The 25,611-nt window shown below is 36.5% G+C and overlaps 1 protein-coding gene across 1 annotated transcript in view; it reads left to right on the plus strand.

Moving 5' to 3' along the window:
* GNAI3 (G protein subunit alpha i3) overlaps positions 1-19,972 on the plus strand; it is a 38,324-nt gene extending 18,352 nt beyond the window's left edge. The window contains exons 2-9 of the mRNA XM_010948255.3: positions 2,956-2,998; positions 3,109-3,250; positions 7,134-7,291; positions 9,218-9,346; positions 13,250-13,379; positions 13,796-13,949; positions 17,588-17,800; positions 17,891-19,972. Of these exons, the coding sequence (XP_010946557.1) occupies positions 2,956-2,998; positions 3,109-3,250; positions 7,134-7,291; positions 9,218-9,346; positions 13,250-13,379; positions 13,796-13,949; positions 17,588-17,778 (947 nt within the window). The 3' untranslated portion in view covers positions 17,779-17,800; positions 17,891-19,972. The remainder of the gene's footprint in view (positions 1-2,955; positions 2,999-3,108; positions 3,251-7,133; positions 7,292-9,217; positions 9,347-13,249; positions 13,380-13,795; positions 13,950-17,587; positions 17,801-17,890) is intronic.
* The last annotated feature ends 5,639 nt before the right edge of the window (positions 19,973-25,611 follow it).

Consider the following 25,611-nt stretch of genomic DNA (forward strand, 5'->3'; position numbering starts at 1 on the left):
TGTTAACTATTTTAGTGCTACCCTTGATTATCAATTAAGTGGTAAGAACAGAGATAAAATCATATATAAATGTCTCTTGATTCTGTAAAAATGTAGATGTCTGGAATTTTAAAATTATTTGAACTTTATTTTAACTAACATTTTTAGTTGATAGAGTTGAGAAATACTAGTAAAGGATCATGCTTATTAAACATCAGTCATTCATCTGTTCAACAGTGTTTATCTGCATAACCAGTTTATGTCAGGCCCAGTTCTGGGCCCTGGGAATACTAGCATGAATAAACCTTCATGGAGCTTATGTTTTGTGGAGAAGACGGGAAATGAACGAATCTGTAATAAGAAGAAGTGATAAGTGCTTTGAAAAAATATAACAGAATGTGATCGAGAAGGGGCTATTTAGGTAGATTAGTCAAGAAAGACTGTTCTGAGGGAAGCGGAAACTGGGTAAAGAAGATCTTACAAAAACTTATTTCGGATGGGGGGAATAGTAAATGCAGAGACCATGCATGAGTCAGAATCTAGCTCATAGAGAACCAGTTCGGTATGTTGGAGGAAAAGCAAGAAAGCTGGTCTGACAAGAGCAGAGAAAACAAAGTGGAGAATAATAGAGGTTGAGGGTGCAGAGGTAGGCAGGGTACCAAGCATATTGGGCCTTATTATTACCAATGGATTTTGTTTTGAGTGTACTTGGACACCATAGGAGAGTTTTAGGGCAGAATTGTGTGACAGAATCTTTATTTACATTTTGCAAAGTTCATTCCAGCTACCAGGTGGAAAACTGACCATGGGAAAGGCAAAGTCTGAAGCACTGGACCATTTAAAAAACTTTTGCAATGATCTAAGGTGCTTGTGATCCAAGGTGCTTGTGATCATCCATTGTGGTGCAGGAAGAAACTGTTAGAACTACATTCATATTTATTTTTAAAACTTAAGCTTTACTAATATTCAATATACGTATTAGTCCTGGCACCCACATTCCATCTGTCTGTTAGCTACATGTCACTTACTAGTTTTGACCTGAGAACTAGGTGAGTGCTGGTGTCATTTACTGAGATGAGAAAACAGGGTTGGAGCAGGGTTTGTTTGAGGGTTAAGGGTGAAGTGGGGAAGCAGTAACTCAATTTGGGGCATTTTAAGTTTGAGATGCCTGCTAGAAATCTAATGAGATTTATCAGGTAAGTGGTTTAGATGAGTCTGGAGCCAAGGTTAGAAGCTGTGGTTTAGATTAGAGATCTAAATTTGGAAATCATTAGCATAGAGGCAGTGTACAAGAACTTTGGAGCCAAACTGTGTGAATGCAAATTTCAGCTTTGCCGCTTACTCACTGTGTAATGAAGGGCAAGTTAACTGGACATCTCTATAAAATGGGAATAGTGATAACATATACCTCACTGGGTTATTGTGAGGATTAAATGAGTTAACACTAGCAAAGTGTTTAGAACAGTGTCTGGCGTGCAGTACTCACTAGATACTAACTGTTGTTATCAGTTTGTAAGATTGGATGAGATTTTGTGGAGAATGAATGTAGATAGAGGAAAGGTCCCAGGAAGGAGCCCTGAAGCAATATAACGTTTAGAATTCAGAGAGGGAGGAAGTTGAGAAGGAGTAGGCTAGAAGTTAGACCAGTAGTATATGGGATCTAGGAGCTTGCCTAGTGAAGAAGATATTTCAAGGGGAGAGGTCATTAATTTGGACAAATTATGCTTGAGAGATTGAGTAAGATGAGAACTGAGAATCGACCATTGCATTTGTTGAGATAGAAGTTATTGGATACCTTGAGAACTGGGTTCAGTAGAGTGGTGAGTATGAATACTTGGTTGGAGTTGGTTAAGTAGAGAATTAGGGCTACAGAATTGGAGAACATGCATATAGACTACTCAGGGGTTTTGCTATGAAGATGAAGAGAGAAAATGAAGTGGTAGCTAGAGGAAGATTTGTGGAGTCAAGGAAATGTAGGAAGTTGTGTGTGTGTGTGTTGATTTTAAGATGGAAGACAGTATAGCAAGTTTGTATACTGGTGACAGTGACTCAGTGGGAAGAAAAAACTCAGTGATATTTGAGTGATACGGGATAAGTGCAGCAGCCAAGACCTTGAGTGGGTAAAATGAGGTGGATAAGTGCACAGTTGGAGAGGTTAGTCTTAGACATTGACAGAGATAGTTCATTCACTGATGAAGGTAGAGAATACTAGTGATAGATTGATGTGCTTGGTTATGGGAAAATGAGATAAGTAATTTTTTCAGAGTGCTTTACTTTTTCCAGTAAGAGAGAGGCAGGGTCATTAACTGAGAGTCAGAAGTGGAAAGGGGTTTGTAAGGTTTGAGGGAGCAGGTGGCGTCAGATAGGCATCTTGGAGAGTGGGAGAATGAGTTGACTAGGGAAATGCAGATAGAATGTCAAGGAGGTCAGAGGGCCCATCTGACATTTGTGATTATTAATGTGATTCTAGCTGGCTGAAGTGGTCTTGAGGGGGAATACAGTGGAAAGGTGGTGGGCCTCCTCTGCTTCTGTTTTGAACTCTTTAGTCTCATGGGTGAGAGTGCTACTGCTCTTGGAGCATTCCTCAGGTCCCAGGGGGTTGTCAGAGGAATTAATTAAAGCCAATAAGCCAAAAATTTATCATTTCATTTTTGCCTGTGTTCAGTGTCTGTATCATGTGTGATGCTTCATGTAGAGGGTGAGTTCTGAGAGGTGTTTATATTGCCATATCTCTTTTAGAGTGCCTGCTTTACCTAAGTGATATCAAGTGGGCCCTGGGACACTTTCAGTGAATTATTATTTGGTTACTGAGTAATATAAAGAAAGTAAAATCTCTAATGGAGAAGCTGAGTAGTTTTTCCTCACCTTTCCCTAGGACTTGTGGTTTCCATTAATCTAGAGTTATCACTCATGTTGATTTCATACTTTAGTGTTAGATTATAGATGAATTCAAAATCTGGTTTTCTTTTCTTTCAGGTGCTGGGGAATCTGGTAAAAGCACCATCGTAAAACAGATGAAGTAAGTTGTTGCCCTTTATAAGACTACAGTTCCTCATAATGCATAAAAGTCCATAGTATCTTTTCATTTCAGGTCCATGGTAATGATTTGTGGTTTTCTTCTTTTTAAAGAATCATTCATGAGGATGGCTATTCGGAGGAAGAGTGTAAACAATATAAAGTGGTTGTCTACAGCAATACTATACAGTCCATCATTGCGATCATAAGAGCCATGGGACGGCTAAAGATTGACTTTGGGGAAGCTGCCAGAGCAGTAAGTGTTTATCATTTCCTCTTTACTTGCTCTTTTTCAGTTAAGCAAAATTTGCTTCAGGTTTTAAGGAAATAAATTTAAGCAACAAGATAAGATATAGCAAAGTACTATTGGCTGCTTTCAGATATTTAGGAGATAGTAGATTCCTGCCACAAAGATGAGTCTAGGAAATGGGATTTTGTGGATGTACTGTAGGTTTCTGTGCTGTTTTATTCACTTGTTTCTTTTACAGAACTGTTGACTTATTTTATAGTAGTAAATGATAGTAAATTGAAATAATCTAAAAGAGGTTGTCATGATACGTAGTTTTGCTTTCACAGGCGTAGAGATTAAAGGCAAGTATCAATCTCTCCAAATAAACTTAGTCAGAACATGAACACTATCAATTTTAGAGGCAATTTTCTGGTATTTAAGAATACTATGTCCCTGTACTATACTGAACTGTAGGCTATAGAATTGGATTATACCATGTCCTAGTATAGTTCTTGCACATGTCAGATATTCAAAAGTTTTGTTGATTGATTATGATACTTAGTGGGCCTTGAAAGTCTAGTTTGTAAATTAGGGTATGTGATGAAGTGGGGAGAGAGTCAAAATGAAGGTGGGGGATTTTTTGTATCATTATCAGCTAAATTCCAAGAGGAGGCTAGGAATGTAAAGAATGCTTTCCTAGAACTAAGGGAGTCATCAGCTGTGTTCAGTGTCATACTTAGGTGCTATGGGCAATAAAAGGAAGTGACTTGGGAGATGACCTGGAAAGGCAAAGCTGGTATGTTGGTGAAATAGCTTAGGAGCCCTTTTAAGCAACTTCTCAACTTCTCAAATGCAAATTAATATTCAGTAAATAAGTGGGGAAATTGTTGCAGAGAAAAATAATAGAAGCATGGTTATAATTGGATATTACTAGACTGGGAAGTCTAGAAGTGCTGTAAAGGAAGGGGAGCTAGAGTAAGGGTTGTAAAATCATTGGAGAGAAGAGGAGCAAAAGAAGGGAAGAGGAGATGTGTGAGACAAGACTTCTGTCTTTTTGGGAAAAGGTTCCATATCACAACAATTAGAGACTTTATTTTTCTAAGCCTCTGAGCAGGGAAAGTGTGATAGCTAAGGCGAGAATAAACAGTCTATTTGTCTTATTCCTTTCTATCCCTTCTCTCGCTTGCTTTAATTCATCATCTTCTTTCTTCTTTTTTTCCTCTTTCCACCAGCTCTCTCCTGTGTTCTATTTTCTTCCTCCCTTTTCTCATTCCTTCCTATCACCTGTTTTTCTGTTGTATTTGCTGTATCCAATAACTAGTCAGTAAAACTATTTATTCTCTTTCCTCTCTTTGTTGGCTTTTTCTCCATCTCCATTTTTTACTTCTTCTCTTAGTTTCCTCCTTTTTTATTTCTCATCCTCTGACCTCCTTTATATCTCTTGACCATCCTTCCTCCTTTCATTTCTTTCCTCTATCAAATTAGTTGTTATTAATCTTTGGGTCCTATCACTCCTTTCTCACCAGACGCAGTTGACATTTTCTGTCTTAGTCTGTTTAGGCTGCTGTAACAAAATACTACTGATTTGATAGCTTATAAACAACAGAAATTTATTTCTCACACTTTGGAAGGCTGGAAGCCTGAGATCAGGGTGCCAGCATGGCTGAGTGAGAGCCCTCTTCCAAGTGGCAGACTTCTTGCTGTGTCCTTATTTGGCAGAAGGGGAAGGAATCTCTCTGGGGTCTCTTTTATAAGGGCACTAATCCCACTCATGGGGGCACCACCCTAATGATCTAAATTAGCATGTCCCAGAGGCCCTGCCTCCTAATACCATCACTTGGGCATTAGGATTTTCAGCATAGGAATTTTGGGGAGACACAAACATTCAGACCATAGTCTCTCTCCTTTCATCTTTCCTTTATCAAATCAGTGTCATTAATCTCTGGGTCCTAGGCACTCCTGTGTCATCAGATGCAGTTGACATTATTTCCTCTCAGGCTCCCTGAATCACCTAGCCCTTCAGTATCCACCCATCCTAATCTACAACCCTGTATAATTTTTTCAGGGTTCTGTTTTTTCCTTTAATATGTAATGATTTATATTTATAGCTCCTCCCTTTTCCTCTAGTTTTTTATATTGGCTACAGAGTGAATGGAAAGGCATAGAGCTGTGTGTGGGATAGCTTGCTTTTTCATATCTACTTAAGGGTAAATATATGAAGTTCACTGTGAAGAGGGGCCTTTTTATAGACCTATGAAAAGGGTTTATTGTGGGCAAGCAGGAGTAGGTCTGTGGAAGGGGTTAAGTGATAAAGGAAAAGTGTTTCTTCCTAAAACTGTTAACAAAGTCAGGACAGCAAAAATATGTAGCAGTAGCATTCTATTTAAAAGTTTCTAAAACTAGAATTGTGGTATTTTAAAAAAACAAAGTTAATTCTTATTGAGGTTTTGAATACCTGCCTGAGTAGAGGTCAAATTTTAGAACCAAGGGACTGTAAAGTTTTCAAATGTTAAACAAAGTGCTGTACCATATACATAAAAGGACATGCCCACTGTTGAGTATGTTGCCAATTTGTGTACTTTTTCAACTTTCCTCGTTTGTTCCTTTATTTAAAATTTTTATCTCTGAAAAGAGGGGAGGGCAATATAGATATTAGATAAAGTTTCTTAAAGAGGGTTGGGTCTAAGTATTATTGGAAAGGATCTCAAAGGAAGAGAGTATTACTTGGCAAAAGCCATTAAGGCTGAAGATCCTGAGTTGGGCAAAATTAATTGCAATGCACTAAGATTAATTTTGTTTTGTTGAGGTGGATGCATAAGTTTTGAGAATACGCAAGTCTTAGGAGTTTTTGTGTATAATTTGACCTATGGTCTGAAATGCTTTTTGCTTGCTAGTGTCTTGTCCTAATGACAACTTGTAATACCGCTGATTGCTCCACTTCCCCCACTACTTTTTCTTTACTCAGCAAATGGTTTTTTTAGTACCTGCATTTTTATAGTTATTAGGCATTCTCCTGAGGCAGGTAAATATTAGATTTGAGGTGGGGAAATCATCCCATGAGACCTATATTAAAGTATCTCAGGGCTGAGTAGAATAAAGCAAAGCAATCAATCACAATTCTCATACCCTTTTCTGTCCTCTCTACTTCCCACATATTTTAGGTTTGAAAACTGTCACCACTGAGAAAGCTATATCTATGACACTTGAAGTTTTGATCAAATCTGTCTCTGTAACTTTCTTTTTCTCCTGCTGCCTTTTTTTCTCCTCTCTTATTTAGCAGATTATTATTCCTTTGGGGAAACCCAGAGACTGAGTTTTCCCTGAGAGATTTATTTCCCCCACTAGGCTTCCAGACTTCTTAAATGCCTCAGTCTCTTCTTCTTCCTGTTCCTCTGTCTGAGCTTAAGAGAGAAAAAGAGAATATGATTTCCTTAAACTTGATTAATGTTTTACTCCCTATGACGTGTTTAGACTTTACCTCTTACGTGCTAGTCTTCTCATTTTTTTTATTGTAGGCTTCCTTTAACAGAATGGGGATGTATTACATGTATATGTCTCACAGATCTTTTTTTTTTTCTGCCAAAAAAAAAAAATGAGTAACCAGGATGGAGATTTGTAGGCCAGTCAGAAGAGATCTCTTCCAGGGGATGGTGGTGTGTGGAGAAGTGGAAGGGGGAATGAAATCATTCCTCTGCTCAGCTCTGCACTTCTAACTGTAGTGGAGTGAGAAGGGGTCAGACTTCATTGTAAATTCTCTCAGACTGCACTGCCAGGAGAGGTCTCTTTAATACTTCTTTAAAAATAATAATAACATATAATATGTGTGTGCATGTGTGTTTTAAAAAGACTCTTGTTAAATCTTTAAGAAATGGAGAATCATCTATCTCTCTCTCTTAACTGCTTTCTTCAGGACGATGCCCGGCAATTATTTGTTTTAGCCGGCAGTGCTGAGGAAGGAATCATGACTCCAGAATTAGCAGGAGTGATCAAACGGTTATGGCGAGATGGTGGGGTGCAAGCTTGCTTCAGCAGATCCAGGGAGTATCAGCTCAATGATTCTGCTTCATAGTAAGTAATTTTTCTCTGTGAAACTATGACAAAATAACTTAGTGACCCTAGAGAAATTTCAGTGCCCGTTCTTCAGGAAATGTTTAAGGAACAGACACTCTTAGAACTCTGTAGGATCCCTTTACAAAGATTGTTTCAGTTTAGGGTTATAGGCCCTTAGTCATTTGGAGAAAAGTAATTCTTCTTGGAATGTAAATGGGAGATTTGGCATCATGAAAGTAGCTCCATGGTCATTTATAGTAAGCAAGTGAAAGAGGAGAGAAATCTACTGCAGCTGGGTCCTGGGTCTCTTCCAACTCAGTAAATTCCCTCATCATCAGGGCTTTACACTGATTGCCAGCTAGCGAGGAAAATGACAATTGTGGTATCCTTTTTATGCATACACTCTCTGTGGCTGGCCTGCACTATGAATTTCTCTGGTACTAGTCACCACTTATAAATCTTTTGCCAGATCACAATAGTAGACTTTGTATCAAAAGAGAATGTTGGGAGTGAAGCTGAAGCATCTGTTTGTTAAGGATATTTTCTTGAGTGTTGTATAGTTTTAGAGGATTTGTAATTAATACTTCAGTTAAGCTATTATATGCTATCCTATATTGCTTCTTTTACAGTGAGCTTACTTATAAGACCTATATTCAGAATGTATGGGTTTTTATTCATAACGTGCTTTTGGGGGGCTTGGTGAGTTCTTGTTACCTGTATTCATCTCTGTACTAAATGAAGGAATTTTTAAGCATTAAGATATTTTTCCCAATATTATATTTTTCTACTTTTCCTATCATTCTAGCTTAAATAGTTATAAGAAGAAATTAAATGATGTTTGAAAAATTTAGCTTATTCTTTAAATGAAAACTTGACTTCAGAAACATTTCAGGACTCTTGCCCATCTCTCAATAATATTTTTTAGTTGTAGATATATTGGTAGTTTAAATAATTCTCCCAGTAGTCTTCAAAGCTTACTGTAATTTTTTAAACTGTATATTCAGTAAGTTCTGAATCCTCTAACTACACCTGAAGATATATGATTTATAGAATTTTTTCCCCATAATTGTTGATCTAAGCTTGACTGATTCCTTAACATTAATGATGGTACTTGATTTTATAGAAGATTGTTAATGATTCTCTTATAGTGGTATCCCCTATTCAAGAAAAAAATCTTTAGGAACCGTGAAATTGTGAAGAATTTAATTTAGTTTTGAAGCAGTTTTTTTCATTATTTCACTGAACAAATTAAGTTTCTTTGGAGGTATTTACAATTTGTTTTTGGCTTGAATTAAAAAAAAACCCTTTTCTGTTTCGTGAGTCAGAACAGGAAATACTCTTTCTTACTGAGTTTAGTTCTTTTTTTAATTTTAGTAGTCCAAGTAGCATTTTCTAATGTTCTAGAGAATGTTTAAACATACAAATAACCCATTAACTTTAAACATCTGAGGGCTTTTGTTTTGGTTAGGTTTTTGTACTGTACAGTGTGCGGTTGATTTAGTATTAAATTTCAGAAATCTTTAATAAAGAGTAGCATTTCCATTTTTTTTTTTTACAGTTTGATTTTGGTAGAATTAAAGCAAACCCTCCCTTTTTTTTGAATGGAAGTTCTAGGGATTGAACCCAGGACCTCATACATACTAAACATGCACTCTACCACTGAACTATACTCACCCCCAATTTTGGTAGAATTAAAACCTCTTCTGTGTAGTGTATGTAGTGTATATTGTATATTCTGTATAGTGTATATAGTGTATATTGTCCTGTGCTTGGTTCACATTTTTTTCTCATTATCATTTCTGTGACATTGATGATCTGATTTGTTCTGCCACTTTAGAGAGGTTCAGAATCTACTTTTGGCAAGAAACTAATTTATTCAGTTGACTTGCTGTGCACATGAGTGGCTTTACTAGGTAAAAATAAATGTGTATTTTACTTATTTAGTTACCTAAATGATTTGGATAGAATATCTCAAACCAACTACATTCCAACTCAGCAAGATGTTCTGCGGACAAGAGTGAAGACCACAGGCATTGTGGAAACACATTTCACTTTCAAGGACCTGTACTTCAAGTAAGTCATTAGCCTTTTTCTAGATATACCAAACACAAGTATCTTTCCTTTAGTTAGTTTCTCTTCATCGGGATAAAGTTTCTCTAAGCAGTATTCCTTGATTTAGAAACTTATCATGTTCATCAGCCAGTGTTTGCCTGTTTTAACTGAATCGGGGCCCAAACATTTCTTCTTTCCCCAGATAGCATCAAATATTTGTGTCCATTTGGAGGAATTTAAATTCAAAATTAAATTGTAACGTATCAATAAAAGCAATCATATGATTACCAATTTATTTTATTTTAATTTTATTCTTTTCAGCTGCTTTTTTGTTGGAATCACCACAACAGGTATTGAATGTTTGTTGTGTAGAAGGGTAACAACAATACTAAAAGGATAGAAAGCCAGTGTTTTGATTTAGTTATGTGGCTTTGCTCTGGCATTTTGATATTAAAATAGAAATGCTTTTTTCACCAGTGTCAGTCCTTTCTTTTTGGATTGCACTTCCCTTTAAGTTTAATGGAACAGAGCTAATATTGTCATGGCCTTTGACTGATTTGTGCACAGTATCATGTACAACTAAGTTCTTAATACAGTGCAGAATGGAATATTGATCTGGGAAATAAAGATATTTTGGGGAGTTATGACATATAAATAATTACTGTTTTAAACAAAATCCTCTGTACAGCATCGGCATTAGTAATTCTGAAATAGGCTTCAGCTTGTCTCTGTTAATGGTCCTTTGTAAATAATAGAACTGTCTTTTTGGTTCCTGTTTTCTGCTTTTGTGACCTTTGAGATAGGAATAAACTTTCCCTCTTCAATATATGATATATCCTTTTTAGCTACCTCAGTATCTTTGTTTGTAGAATGTGATATTCAGCATTGTTGCATGCAAATGTAGCTTCTACCTGAGATACTCTGTTTTCTTTTCTCTGAAAAAAATTGCTTCACAGGATTTGCAAAATCTACACTGAGTTTAGGTATTACTAGATACTAGTTGATGTCTTGTTATCTGTTTTTTAATTTAAAAAATTATACAGTTTTTAAAAGTTGCTTTCCAATTACAGTTATTACAATATATTGGCTATATTCCCCGTGTTGTACAATACATCCTTGAGCCTATCTTATGCCCAGTAGTTTGTACCTCCCACTCCCCACCCTCAACTGGTAACCACTAGTTTGTTCTCTATATTTGTGAGTCTGCTTCTTTTTTCCTATATTCACTAGTTTGTTGTATTTTTTAGATTCCACATATAAGTAATACCATAAATATTTGTCTTTCTCTGTCTGACTTATTTCACTTAGCACACTGCCCTCTAAGTCCATCCGTGTTGCTGCAAATGGCATTATTGCATTCTTTTCTATGGCTAAGTAGTAGTCCGTTGTATATATATAACACATCTTTGTTACCCATTCATCTGCTGATGGACACTTAGATTGCTTCTATGTGTTCACAATTGTAAATAATGTTGCTATGAACATTGGGGGTGCATGTATCTTTTTGAATTAGTGTTTTTGGGGTTTTTTGACTATATACTGAGGAGTGGAACTGCTGGGTGATATGGTAGTTCTACTTTCAGTTTTTTGAGAAACTTCCATACTGTTTTCCACAGTGGCTGCACCAATTTACGTTCCCACCAACAGCATACAAGGTTCCCTTTTCTCCATATCTTCATCGACATTTGTTATTTGTAGGTGTGGTTTTGTGTTTTTTTTTTAGTGTTAGCTTGAGGCTTTGAAATCTTAATACAGCAATACAGATTTGAGACCTGGTGCAGGAAAATAGCAGTTCTGCTGAGTATTTTTAGACTAGAAGAGCTGCTTATCATTAGTGCTGATGAATTTGTTTAACGAGAGTGGCAGAGGCTCCGTAGATGATCAGCTGTGAGACTGAGTGAGGTGTCCCTGGGTGCTGTCAGATTAGTAATCAGTGTGTAATTTATGTTGTCGCCTTTATTTATTTAGTGTGGGAAAATTTTTTGTTGATGTTGTCATAAATTAATCTTTAGTTAGATAAATCGTACTGTTCTTATGTCAGGATCAATAGCCAGATCTTATAAAGGTGCTGCACCCACTTTATTGTTGGCATGTAGATATCTGATTATGAAGTACTATCACTTCTTCCTTTTCCTCTTCTCTCTAGGCAAAACCACTATCCATTTATTCAGTCATTTATTGAGCATCTGCTATATGCAAGGCATTGTGTAATTGCTTACTTGCCTCTCAGTTATGAGGTAATGTTTATAAAATGTTGATATGTTAGTGAATGGTACTGTAAATGTTAATATGTGCTAAAAGCCCACCTTGGGAACTTCACAGTGTTCTATCAATTTTATGAACTTTATAGAAAGAAATGGAGGAGCAAACTGAAATTATTGGTGTACCAGTGTGTGTCTCCTCTTGAATGATGAATGGTGAAATATATGATGTTACCTTTCCTAAAACCAATAATATGACCTTATATTAAGGCCAACTTGTGACAGATTGCCTCATTTCAGGTGCCATGATTAATGGTTGAAAAGAACTGGGTAAGAGTAGCCAAAAGAAAAAGTTGGGTCATGAAAAATTGAGATGACTGTTCTCTTTCAAATATACATTGAGAAATTACTCAACTATGTCTTATTTCTGTCAACCTCTAGAGGCAAGATTCTCTGGAAATAGACCCCTAGTCACTGTAGATCTGACACACTGAACCAGCTTGGCAGAGTTTAACCTTTGAAAATGTTATCATTGTCATAAAACATATGTCTTAAGAGTATCTAACCATTTGTCCGCATACCTCCTCAGACCCTAGTACCAGCTAAAAGACAAGGCAGTGCAGGTTCTCCTTTTACAACAGGAGGTAGATAAGGACACTGCTGTCAGAAGTTCAGCAGTTGACTCAGGATATCAAGTAGGCCACCCAGAAGGGAGTAGTGGACTAAAACTAATCTGGAGTGGAACATAAAGTGTGTGAACAATTGAGACTTTGTTATTAATTATGTTAAAATAAGACTTGGAGTTGGGAAATACTGGTTAAGTTTTGTGTTTAGATACTGGGTTTGTAGAGTCCTACCATAAAATATAATTTACTTTTTTCCATAATTAATCTAATATGTCTTCCTTAAAGTAAAGAAAATAATCTCAATTATACCTCAATTTTTTTTAAAGAAAGAAACAAAAAGTAAGGAAACAAACTTTTGAATTGGTAGAGCTATGGAAGTAGAATGCAAGTTGAGGATTTATATTTTTTCATTTTTCTTTTTTAACTAAAGAGATAAACCATTTTGAGAGGTAGAGTAGTGCTGTGGGTAAGAGCTTTGGTGCTGGAGTTAGAGTTCCAGTCTCCATCTCTTGTAGTGGGCAAATTATTTAACATCTGTGCCTTAATTTCTTCATCTGTAAAATGGGGAAAATAATACTGCTGACAGGAGTGTTACGAGGGTTAAATTAGTCACTGTAATTTAGGGTGTTTAGGGTAGTGTCTGCCACCAGTAAACACACAGTAAATATTAGTTGTTATTATTATTGTTACTATCCTAAGTTGTATTACTCAGCTTTTCATTTTTCCTGTCTTTTTTCCCTCCTTTAATCCATTCAGTGCTTACTCTGCTGACTTTTGGCACGTCTGATATAAGCTTTGATTGTGAGGAAGCTCAACTATTTATCTAAAATGAGAATTTTTCATTCTTAATTTAATTTTCTCATTATGTTCTCTTTTACATTTAACCACAGATAATTATTTTTATTATGTTTTATCTGCTCCTTGTTTGTCTTTTTTTTATTATAAACAGGGTTTTGAATGTGCAATAGTAAGAAATCACCTAACCATTTCAGTTTAGGAAGGGGTGTGTGTGTGTGTGTGTGTGTGTGTGTGTGAGAGAGAGAGAGAGAGAGAGAGAGAGACCTTGTTGAAATTGTGCTTTCTTTCCCCGTACTCAGGATGTTTGATGTAGGTGGCCAAAGATCAGAACGAAAAAAGTGGATTCACTGTTTTGAGGGAGTGACAGCAATTATCTTCTGTGTGGCTCTCAGCGATTATGACCTTGTTCTGGCTGAGGACGAGGAAATGGTATGTTGGAGCTTCTGGTAAATAAAAGGTCTAATGTAGGCAGAAAATGGAAAATAACCCTTAGGAAGACTTTGTGCATCCATTTACTCATTGAACCAAAACTTAATATCCTTACTTTTTCTCCTTGTCAGTGCGATTAGATTTGCAAAACATTGATCCATGTCCTATTAACGCATAAGAGATAGGATAACACATTGTGTATGTGGGCAGGATTAAGTCCCCTTGTTAGCCAGTCCTTACACCCACCTTTCAACCTCCAAGAATTACAGAAATGAGGGCTGACTCAGCTTTTGTGTTATCAGTGTCTGACTTGTTTCTGTGATTCAGTGCTTTTAAAACCTGTTGGTCTGTTTTTTTCATGAAGTTCATCTACTTTTAGTTTGCTACTGACCTGTCATCCTTTATTTCTTTTTCAGAACCGAATGCATGAAAGCATGAAGCTGTTTGACAGCATTTGTAACAACAAATGGTTTACAGACACTTCAATCATTCTCTTCCTCAACAAGAAAGACCTTTTTGAGGAAAAGATAAAGAGGAGTCCATTAACTATTTGTTATCCAGAATACACAGGTAAGGGATCATGAAAAATTTTGTTGGAGGTACACATGTTAGATCCAAATTTTAGTGATCTTTCTACAACTTGTATTTTGTTTTGAACAATGTGTGGTTCTCCTTAGGGAAAGTGTTCACTGGTGGTGGTATCAACATTAAGCATGTGATTAAGACCCGTTAAGTCTAAAGTGCTATTCCAGACATAATTGAGTTTACAGTGTTTATTTTATATTCCTCTCCATTTTTTGAGGCAACTAGAGAAAGATAAAAATCAAAATTTGATGTAAATATATTCATAAAATACAAGGGTAAAATACAGATTCTTGTTATACTCGGGAATCTGACATTAGTTGTAGAAAGAATTTCCTTTTAGTATAAAGAATTTCCTTTTAGTATAAAATGTTCATTAATAGAAGAGCAAAAGAAGTGGTTACCTCAATGGGACCAATGTAGTCTTTTTCTAGAGGAAATGACACTTGGAGTGAGATGTAACAGGATGAACTAGAAATCATCAGGCAGATGGGGAAATAAAAACATTTTAGAAAGAGGGAATAGTGTATATGAATAATTATGAAGTTAAAAAATGACATGATTTGTTCTGGAACCTAGGAGGAGTTTGGTATTGCTGGAACTTAAAGTGGTGGGGAGGAGTGGGCAGGGATGGCCATGGAGGGCATTGTGTCTCATGCTGAGACAGTGGGGAGCTACTGAAGGATTTTCATTGGGGTACATGATGTAGTAGAAACTGTGCTTTAGAAAGATTATGTGATGAATGGCAATATAGATATTAGGGGAGTTGAAATAGGACTCTCTTAGGATGCATATAGAAACTTCTGGTGACGATACAAGGATATATCATATTAGTCACAGAAAGAATGCAGATGGTTCTTAAGGATGCAGTTAGAATTAGGAAATAGAAAGCTGTCAAGAACTCTGGAAGCACCTCTTTCCCCATCTCTTTTTCTCTTCTTCTCTCTATATCGTCTATTCATTCGCTCCTTACTAATTTTCTCTGCTACTCGGTTTATGTGAAACGTTGGCCCTGCTACAGTTTCTATGTCTCTTCCATTTAAAACTAGGCTAGACTAGGGTTGGTTGCTGTGAGGTTCAAATTCCTGAGAGAGAGATTCTGGCCAAGGTGATGTCACAAAAACCCTTTCTGTAGTCAGTCAGTCAAGGTCAGAGATAGAAACGTGAGTGCCAGGGCTGTACCCTGTGCCCTTTAGATCAGAGTTGAGTATTTCCAGGAAAGGAGAACTGTTTTTAGTTGAGCAGACATTAAATGCTTGGTATAACAAGGTGAAAGGTGTAGCTAGGGTAAGGAAGTGAGAAGAGTCAAAAGTATTCCAGAGTTCTGTCTTGATTGAGGGCTGGTACTGTGATCTGAATTCCTACTTAGGAATGTTGGTTTTGAAGTATCTGTGGAACATCCAGATGGAGATATCTAATAAGTAGTTATATATGTGGCCTTGGAGCTTGGGGAGAGGTTATGGGTTAGTAACAGGTATTGAATTGGGGTCATGTGTAAATAAAACATGGAAATGGATGAGATGACCTAGCACGATTATACAGAATAAGGAGAGAAAAGAATAGAATGAGAGTACCAGCTTCTGTTGGCAGGAGAGAAAGAAAAGTTTGTATAGGATACAAAGAGAAGAGTCTGGAAAGCCAAAGTATCAAGCTAAGAGGATAGTTTGAGGAGTGGTGAACAATGTCATGTGCAAATAAATAAAATAACATTTTGAAAATGGCCCCTTGAGTTAGCAATCAGGAGATTGTTGACTGTTATGGGGAGCATTATCAGTGGAATGATGAGAGTAGAGCCAGAAACAGTGAGTTACTGAGTGGGAAGCGAGGAAATGAAGACAAGTATAGCCTGCTTTTGAGCAGCTTAGATTACAGGGGAAGGAGGGATCTGAAAATGTTTATAGACTTACAGGTCAGATACTGAAGCAAAAAAGAAGTTACACAAAGTGGATGTAACTGATGGAGCAAGATTTGTAAGCGGGTGGGAAAAGAAGGAATCAAGAGTAGGTAGGATAAATGGATAAACATATTGTGTGGTATGTCTATACAGTGTTCATTGGCACTGAAAAAGAACAAAGTACTGATAACGCTACAAATTCAATGAACCTCATAAACATACTAAATGAAAGAAGCCAAACAGAAAAGTTCACACTTTTATATGATTCCTTTTATGTGATATACCCAAAATAGACAAATCTTTACAGACAGAAAGCAGATTGGTTGGAGATTAACAGGATATTGGTGCAAAGGGAAATGGGGAAAGATTACTTAATGGGAATGGGGTGTTTTTCTGGAGTGGTGGAAAAGTTTGAAACTAGAGAGACGTGATGATTGCATAACATATAAATAAACTAAATGACACTGTATTGCAAACTTATGTAACTTTCATTTCAACTTTTGAAAAAAGAGTCTAGACAGAGCAATTGAATTTTGAACCAGAAAGAAGACATCTCTAAGACCAAAGGTACAAATGAGTGCAGATACAGGTAACTTTTTAAGCGAGGTTGTGGGCTAAAAAATTGAGATATAGTTTAAAGTCCTATGACCTCTGTTTTCTTGAGGAAGTTAGAAATGTGGTCATCTGTTCAGAGTGAGAAGGGAGATGAGAGTTGGGTAAGTTTATAGAAAGTAGCCAAGTTCTAGGATGGGAGAGAAATCTTACTTAAGACAAGTAAAAGGATTGACGTTAATGTTCAGCAGGGAATCTTCACACATAACAAAGAAGCCTCAGGCTATTTCAAGCATCTACCAAACGATCTTCCTTCGGTTCTTTAAATATTCTGTTTAAATAATAGTCATTTCTTTCTTAAGCTTTTGTTACTTAGTCTTCTTTACATACTTACGTGTTATTTTTTTTCATGCTTAATGTCACTGAAAACAGCCCCTAGTTCAGAGGAATGACTGTGTGTATTGTCTTTGAGTTTCCCTCAGGCTGTTCTGAAGGCTCACAATAGACAAGCTGGTGTAGGAAGCAGGCAATTAAGAGTGCTAATTACAAATGTTGTTGGAAATAGGGTTTACTTTTGGGTCCTCTCATTTGAAAAAATAACAGATTTATTGAAATACAATTCACATACCATAAAATTCACCATTTAAAAGTGTACAATTCAGGCCCCTTTCCCTTTTTGCATCTACTGGTTTACCTTTGGTTATTTAAATGATTGCCTTAAGACTCTGAGGTTAAACTCCTTAAAATTGGAATGATTTTGAAAAGAAGTCCGGCTTACTGTTTTGAATTGTTTATTTCAGCATCACTCCAAGGAGCACACGTTCTCTGACCTTTTAAACAATTGTGTTCTTCTAGAAATGCATCCTCCCTAGTTTCCTTTTATACTTTCTAGATTTTTTTAGCTAAAAATTCTGAATGAAAGAGAAACAAAAGTTTTTTTTTCTGAATCTTTGTGATAATTTTGTTTTACTTATGAGTAAGCGAAATTGTTACGTCGTCATCATTACTCTCAAGAAGAATATGATTATAGAGAAACCTAATGATTATAGAAAAGTAGAAATCTGTTTATATTCATTTGGGTCATATTCCCTCTCTCCATAAGTAAATGGTGATGGCCTGACTTAGTTGACTCTAGGCAGCTGTAATAATTTGAACTGAGGATATTGGGTGTCTGCTTCAGGTTCCAATACATACGAAGAAGCAGCTGCTTACATTCAGTGCCAGTTTGAAGATCTGAACAGAAGAAAAGATACCAAGGAGATCTATACCCACTTTACCTGTGCCACAGATACCAAGAATGTGCAGTTTGTTTTTGATGCTGTTACAGATGTCATCATTAAAAACAACTTAAAGGAATGTGGACTTTATTGAAGAGTATGGATGTTGATAAAAGGTAAAGCTTTAGACAGTTTATTTAGAGTGCTGTAGTGATGTCTCTTGACTTTGTAAACTTTTTCTAATTACAGATGTTCTTCTTTTCTAGTTATTACAGTGTGGAGTGTTGAGACCAGACTTCTTTTGCTGTCTCATTGGGCAGCTGCAAGCATGAACGGGACCAGGGAATGGCAGCAGCATGCAGAATCTTAGCACTCTTTAGCACAATCTTCTGTATTAGGGAACTCTTAATTGACACGAGATGCTAAAGTCAGACATTGGAATTGGAACAACTGTAAAGTATGATTCAGTCATCAATACATCACTTGGATTTCACAATCACAAATGTTTAGGGCAGATGTGAAGTTGAGGTGCTGCATTCCAGAACTTCAATATGTAGCTTATTTTTTTTTCCCTTCTTAACAAACCACCAGTAGTTCATTTTTAAAGTTTTTTTTTTCATCAAGGGAAGAATAACTTCACTAAATTTTATTTCTTTGCAAAAGAATCTTTATTAAAACACAAACAATCTTAACTATGCACATGATGTGACCAGATCATCTTGAAAATATTCCTCTTAGTAGGAACTGTTTGTTTTTAACTCTTGGTATGGTCAGAATATAGTATTTCCATAATTACTTAATTCTTTACAATTATTGGGGCTCTACAGCTTTTTTGGATGAAATTTATGTCACTATCCTGTTCCAAGTACCATTATGGTTTCTAAATAGTAATTACATTGAAGAGTTCTGTAATAGGATTCTAGCTCTCTCTTTTTTTTTTTTTTTAAACTTATGTTTTTTTTTTTAAACTTACGGTTAAAGGTTGACCTGGTTTAAGCTGATTACCAAATTACTAGATAAATGCTATACAGTATGATAAAGTCAACTTCTCAGATACAGCTGCACCCAGGGCAGCTGTCAATTAGAAATGCAAATTACAAAATTTGAAACAGAACTAGTGACTTTGCTGCTACGTATCTGCTAAATTGACCACTTTGAATCTTGCTTGTTTGTCTCAGTTATAGGGAGTTTTGTAAAAGATGCCCCTTGTTTTCCATCTTCCATGACCTTTTCTGTTGGGAAACATCTAAAGTGTATTAACAGTGCATGCTTTTACTTTGTCAATGTGGTGCCAAATCCCTGTTTGCCATTGTTTTCATTGTAGCAATGTTAATTGTAGTGATCCTTAGTCAGTACCTTCTTTTGCTGAAACTATTGATTTTGGGACTTTTTTCCACTTTGCCGTGTGTACAGATTTTAATCTGTTATAGTTGGCAGCAGTATTAAAATGGTGAGTAAAGAGTCCAGGTTTGTTCCTGTTTGTAACTAGTCCTTTCTGGAAATATTTTCTTCTGTTTTTTTTTAATTTTAATTTTTTTTTGCCCCTGCTGAGTGTGCTTTGGCCTTTGTCTGAGAATGGGTTTAGGTAGAAGGGTTCCTAAGGTCTAGTCTTTTCGGTGTAATAGTATTGTTGAATCTCGGCCTGACTGAAGGTCTTATGTCATATCTGTGTAAGTGATCTGTAGTCATAACCCATTTTCCAGATTTACATTTTGGTTGTGTAGAGAGCTTTACTCAACTCAGCCTACAGGTCCTTTTGTACAATGTACAGCAAATGTCATCAAATACTGAATGGTCCATTGGAGGAAGGCAAATGAAGAGAATGCATGTTGAGCATTCCAGATCAGTTAAGCAGTGCCTTTTGAGATCCAATCTTTTTGGATTGGATTCCATTTCATCTTTTGATGTGACCTTTCATTAGTTTTTAAAAAAAAGGTTGGTGGTCATCAAAGCTGGTTCAGAAAGCAAGCCACAGCACTTCAGTGCCTTTATTGATAGGTTTTTTTTTTCCTTTTTGGGGAAAAATATAACTATGCAGACGGTATAATTGTATTATCTAACAAAAACATTTTTTTTAATATTGGGAAACTGGATCTAAAAGAAAGAAAGTTATCAGCTTCAATTGGTGATTGACTTCTGCCCACAATGTAAATAGGGTTGATAGTTCTTACTTGTTCGTTTTGAGTATATCTTTTTCTCATTGTATTCTGTAATGTAGGATCATCTGGAAATGAGAACTAGTGGAATGTTGTTTTGACTGTAGTCTTTCTCTAGTCCAGGCTAATAGGCTGGTGTTGTTGATAACCCAAAATAAGAGATAATCCAAAAAAATTAATTTTACTTTGAAATGCATTTTGTATTTTCATTTGAACACAGATGTCCACTTTTTTGCCTCTACACCATTTACATTTGTCTTGTGTTTACAGGAAGATCACCTCCTAACCCACCATCCCAAATAATTTAGCTAAATGCACATTCCTTGATGACACTGGGACACAATTTCAGTCAGTGGTTTTCAGATATGCCTTAAGTTAAAATCTCCTGGATCCATCTCAGAGATTGACTCTTGGCTGATAGGCTGGCGTTCGATAATTTTGAAAAATAATTCTAATCATGAGCCTTACAAATCACTATTGTATTTTGAAATAAAAGGTCTTTTCTTATAGCAGAGCCATAATGTAGGGATGAAACATCGTATTGACTAGCCTGGAGGAAAACGGTTGATATTTGTAATCAAAGAAATGTAAAAGTTGCCTTGTGTCTTTTCAGTGGAGAGTACTGGAGATTTGTGATGGATCATGTTTCAGAATTCAGGTGGCCAGGCTTTGGACCATCTAAGAAATCAGCACATTTAAGAAAATTAAGTTTTAACAAATAAAGAACAGTAAATAGACCCCAGCAGGAAGGACTGCAACAATAGCTTTGTCAATAGTCACATCTTCTCTACCTGATTAAAACCCTGGTCTTTACACTAGGCTATGTATAAAGAGGAAGTATTCTGCTCCTTAATGGCCAGTCTTCTCTAACCTTATGCTTTCATTCTTGTAGCAGATTTCACCTCCTGGCATGAAAATTCCAAGAACTTTTACAGTTATTCATAAGTGGATCTTGAGATGACTTTTTCATCTTGAACAGTTTGAATTCTAAACCTCTAGCTCAGTGTATCATACTGATGGATTGTTTTTCATAAGGTGCTGCATTCTAAGAATAGATGGACCAAATTTTTAAAAACTCTTTTCTTGCCTCGTTTATTTTTTATTCTCTATTATGTATTCTATTTGTGTTTTGTTACATGCACCTTTTGGACTATTTAAAAATAACTGCTGGTTCTTCTAGTTTATTTGCCCACCTTATATTCTTATACCCCTGGTCTCTGTTCTCTGATTTGTAGCCGTGACTTTCTTTGGACACTGTTTGCCTGACCTGACTAGTTGCTTTACATATTTATCCATTAGCTTAGCATAGTTCTGGAGTTTCCTGCTGCAGAGCTCCTTGCTATATTGACAGTTACATGTAAGTTAGTCTCTCATCCAGTTAAAAAAAAATCTCCTTTAGTTGACTTTTTTTCCCTTTCAAATGTTAAAAAAACAACAGTCCTACTCTACTCATTGATATAAACCTAAAATATTACTAATTCCCTTTACTCTTACTACTTGTGAAATCTTTCATATGTGATACTGACTTTAAGAGCAAAATTAATCTCAATTTCCCTATACTGCCAGGTAATTTTTATGTTCTATTTTAGGCTTCAGAGTTCAAATCAGAGATCTGCCCTGAAACAGCTGCAGCTCTTCACATAACTGTGACCATCCAAGCCCAAGAGAAACCAAGGTTGCTTAGAGGCCTGTAACTGAAAGTTGGTCTTGATATTAGCTATCAGGAAGTAAAAGATTTAAGTGAGGTGTACTGGAGAACTAACTTCCAGGATGGTCAAGATCCTTGTTCCTTTACCTTTGTTTAGGTTTTAAGTAACCTTTTGTGAAGTTCTGCTGAGGAAAGCATACTTCAGAACAAATTAGGGCTGGACAAGTCTTCTCAGGAATAAGAGATAATATGAAATATTATGTAGCAGTAGATACCTGAGGTATAAGATTAACATATACAGATTCTCTGGCTAAACTCTACTCAAATAAGATGTCTCAGCTGGGTTTTGGGAATACATATTTTTAAAATAAATTCCTCAGGTGGTTCTCCTGCAACTAACCTGGGCCAACATTTGGCAACAGCTGAATAGACAATATTAAAGATCAGCACAAATAGTAGGCAACCTTAAAATCACTAGTGAGCCACTGAGTTATTTTTTGCCAATAAAGTACAAAGCACCTTTTGTACCTAACTTAAAGTGCCTTTCACCCAAAAAATTAGTACGAGGACAGTTTGGTCAAAGAATGTTCTTACATTTTAGATACGGAGTATTTAGTTTTTAAACAAAGTCTAGACAAAACAGGAAACTTGAGGTTTTCAAATACTTATTTCACTCCATTTATTTATTCAGTAAAAATTGAAAGACACACCAGTAAAGATAAAATCTTGACAAAGGTAACTATGTAATAACATGAATAATTATTTACAGTTGGTAGATAAAGAGCAAAGCTAGCTAGCTCTAAACTACAGAATTAAAGTCTTTCTGAGAGGGCTTGGGAAGGGGTAGGTAAAGCGAATGATTGAGGAGTCAAACATGGTATAGAAGTGCTTTTATGCGCAGTGGTGTATGTTTTTTCTTCCTGAAATCTAGAGGGAGTGAAATGGTAGCAGAAATAAGCAAATATTAGTAAATATACTGCTAGGATGCACCATCTCAATTTATCAGCATTCACTAAGCTGTAAGATCTTTGAAGCTGGAGTATTAAATTATGTAGAACCTGGTTTATCTATCTCCTATCCTGTAGTCCCCACCCCACCTTGCCATATTCGTTTGTTATCCAAACATTTTAAGACAGATTCCCAGTATACATAACAAATCACAAGAAATTACCTGTTTTCTAACTATTCATCCTTGCTTATGTAGGATAAAGGGCCTGAGACCTCTCAGCATCTTATGAGGTTGGAGAGTTGTTTGGCATGCTGGGTTCTGGTCTTTCCCCCTCTTCCAGCTAGCTGTGAAATCTTTTCAGTCTCACATCCCTCTTCTGTTACCTTAAGATGGACTAAATTATTCCTTCCACCTATCATGTTCTATTGTTCTGATCAAATAGAAGTAACATATTTAAGTGTTTTGTAAGTATTCTTTATGATAATCAAGAATATACCCACTGCAAAAAAAAAAAAAAAAGTAATCTCCTAAGACAATACCAACGGATGTATTCGTTGTAGCTGGCTGTCTTTTCTCAGCATCACTTTTCCCATATTCATTTTGAAGACCTGAAATGAAGTTCAGCTGCAAATTGCTCTATATTTTGTGAAGCAGGGGGAAAAGGTCTTTGTTTTACATTTAAATCCAGTTCTTTATTTTCTAGTCAAACTAGTGGTTACTTTTCTATGGCCAAAAGGCAGAAAAGTTCTCTCCTGCAACCTGCAGTGTGCCTGTCTGACCTCACAGAGACGTCTTCACGCTTTGACCTGGCAGGAACCCCAGAGGCTCTGGCACATTTGCAGCCCTGGCCCAACACCGTAGGCCTCCTGGAATCTGTGCTCCGGGGGCTGTGCCGGGTAGAGAGGGCAGTGGAAGGTCAGAGCTCTTCGCCCTTCACCACCTTCTCCACCCAGCACGGCCGGCACACTTTGGTCTTCGGCACATCTCCAAGTATAGAATGGGTTTTGAATGCTGTTATTTTTTTTTACCGTGGGGATGGGGCCACCCTGATTTGGGCTATTTGGGGTACATGTAAGTGAATTTTTTTTTTTATCAGAGTAGGAACTGTTATAAGTAAATGTGTCTTTTATATTGCTTTGAAGACTGCACTTTTGTGCTGCTTTTATCTTTTAATCCACAGAAACATAAAAGCACATTTCCAAATATATTTTTCCATTTTTTTATTGTGGTAAAAGATATATAACACAAAATTCGTCATTTTAACCATTTTTAAGTATATAGTTCAGTAGTAGTAAGTACTTCACATTATTGCACAACTGTCACCACCATCCATCTCTAGAAATTTTTTTCATCTCCTCCAGCTGAAACTCTGTACCCATTAAACAATAACTCCCCATTCCCTTCGCCTTCCAGGCCCTGGTGACCATCATTCTTCTTTCTGTCTTTATAGATTTGATTACTTTAGATACCTCCTATAAGTGGAATCATGCTATATAAAAGAAAAGCAACTCATCAGATTTACATGGAATGGAACCTAATTTACCTTTGGCTTACTGTCATTGTCTAATCATGCAGTGCATGGGAAGTGTATTACAGTCTGCCCTCTAAGGATGAGAGCAGGAAGTTATACCTTCAACAAACAAATTTAAAGCTATTTATATTTTTACTGTTTTATGCTAGTGTCACATTCCATTTTGAGGCCAATTTTATTTAGTTTGGAGATGACTTTGTTAAATATCTGTGATTTGGAGATGAAGTAATTCTAAAATAACCAAGAATTTGGGAGTAGAAGCACCTTAGGAGAATGAGAAAATTGACTTTGACTTCATAGTGTATGGTGGGCTGTTTGTAGCGTGGTGTCTATAGAAAGACCACTGGCTGTGGATTCAGAAGACCTGTTTTGGAGTTGTAGATCTGTGACTTCTAGCACTGTGATCTTGATGAAGACACTCCATCTTCCTTGGCCTCAGTTTCTTATCTATAAATGTGCTAATGATGGACCTGGAATATTTTTAATTTTCTTCTAGCCTTATTCTAAGAATTGAGATTGCAGGACATGAAAATAGGGTTGAATATGTTTCTGACCTATCTTGTTTCAAAAAAGAATTTCTGCTGACTCATAAAATTCAGCGGTATAGTGTAAATTTAAAATGAAGCAAAAGAAGACAGATACAGACCGCAGAGTGGGTATATGGCTTGATTTGGTTTTAAGCTTTCTAGCAGCTATTTTATGCAAAGAATTTTTCATGCACATAATCAAAATGTCCACGAGATAAAAATAAGCCAATTGTGTAGGAGAAGTACCAATGCAGTTTTTCTCTAGCTCTGATAGTGTGAAGTCTGGGAATTATCTCTGGGCCTGACAAACATTTAAGCTGGGGCAAGCATTAATGCCTTTTTGGGAAGCCTATCCAGAACACTTGGAGGGGGAAGTCCTCTTACCTTTACTCAGAGAAGAGTCCAGCATTGGCTAAGAGCTTCAGAAAATTATTTTGACTTTGTTCTAAGCAACAGGTGAATGAATGACCAAGGCCCCAAATTTTTATTCTTTGTAGATTTTTAGGTTCGAGAGCTAAAGAAGAGTTCTAGCTTGAAAACATTGTAAGATGGTAAAACGTTGTTAGGTGAATAACCACATCCTAACTTCAGTAAAGCAGTTGTAGAACTTGCTTTTAAGTACTGCTACTTGCCTGTCCAGCCTCCAAAATACTTTTTGCAAAGTGCATGTGGGGTGGCTTGTGTAGATTTGTTTATAACCACTTAAAAATTGGGATGTCTACCAGAGAAAAAGAAAACTAAAATACAACCTGTTTTATTCTGCTAGACATTGTTCTACCAAAGACCTGTCCCCTGGCTCTGTTTTCATGCTAGTACTATCTGGCAGTTCCTAATTTATCATAAATAACCGAGGAGTCTGGGTTGGGCTTTTATAGTTTGGCCTATAACCAACTCCTACCTAGAGTCAAAGATTAAGGAAAAGTTAAAAGAAGCAAACAGTCTGGTATGATTTGGGGGGAGGTGGGGCTACCCTATTTGAAAGTGGAATAAATGGGAAAAATTACATTTGGGCGCCGAATAGACAAGATTATAGCTGTAGCAAAGATTCTCAACCTGGGGCTTCAGAGCTTCAAAGATAGAACTGGATTGAGTATGTTGGTTTCCTTTGTAATACTCTGAATTTTACTTTATGCGTTTAAAAATATTCTGAGACGAGATCCATAGGTTTCATCAGAC

This window comes from Camelus bactrianus, chromosome 9 (assembly GCF_048773025.1).
Source record: "Camelus bactrianus isolate YW-2024 breed Bactrian camel chromosome 9, ASM4877302v1, whole genome shotgun sequence".
Lineage (NCBI taxonomy): Eukaryota > Metazoa > Chordata > Mammalia > Artiodactyla > Camelidae > Camelus > Camelus bactrianus.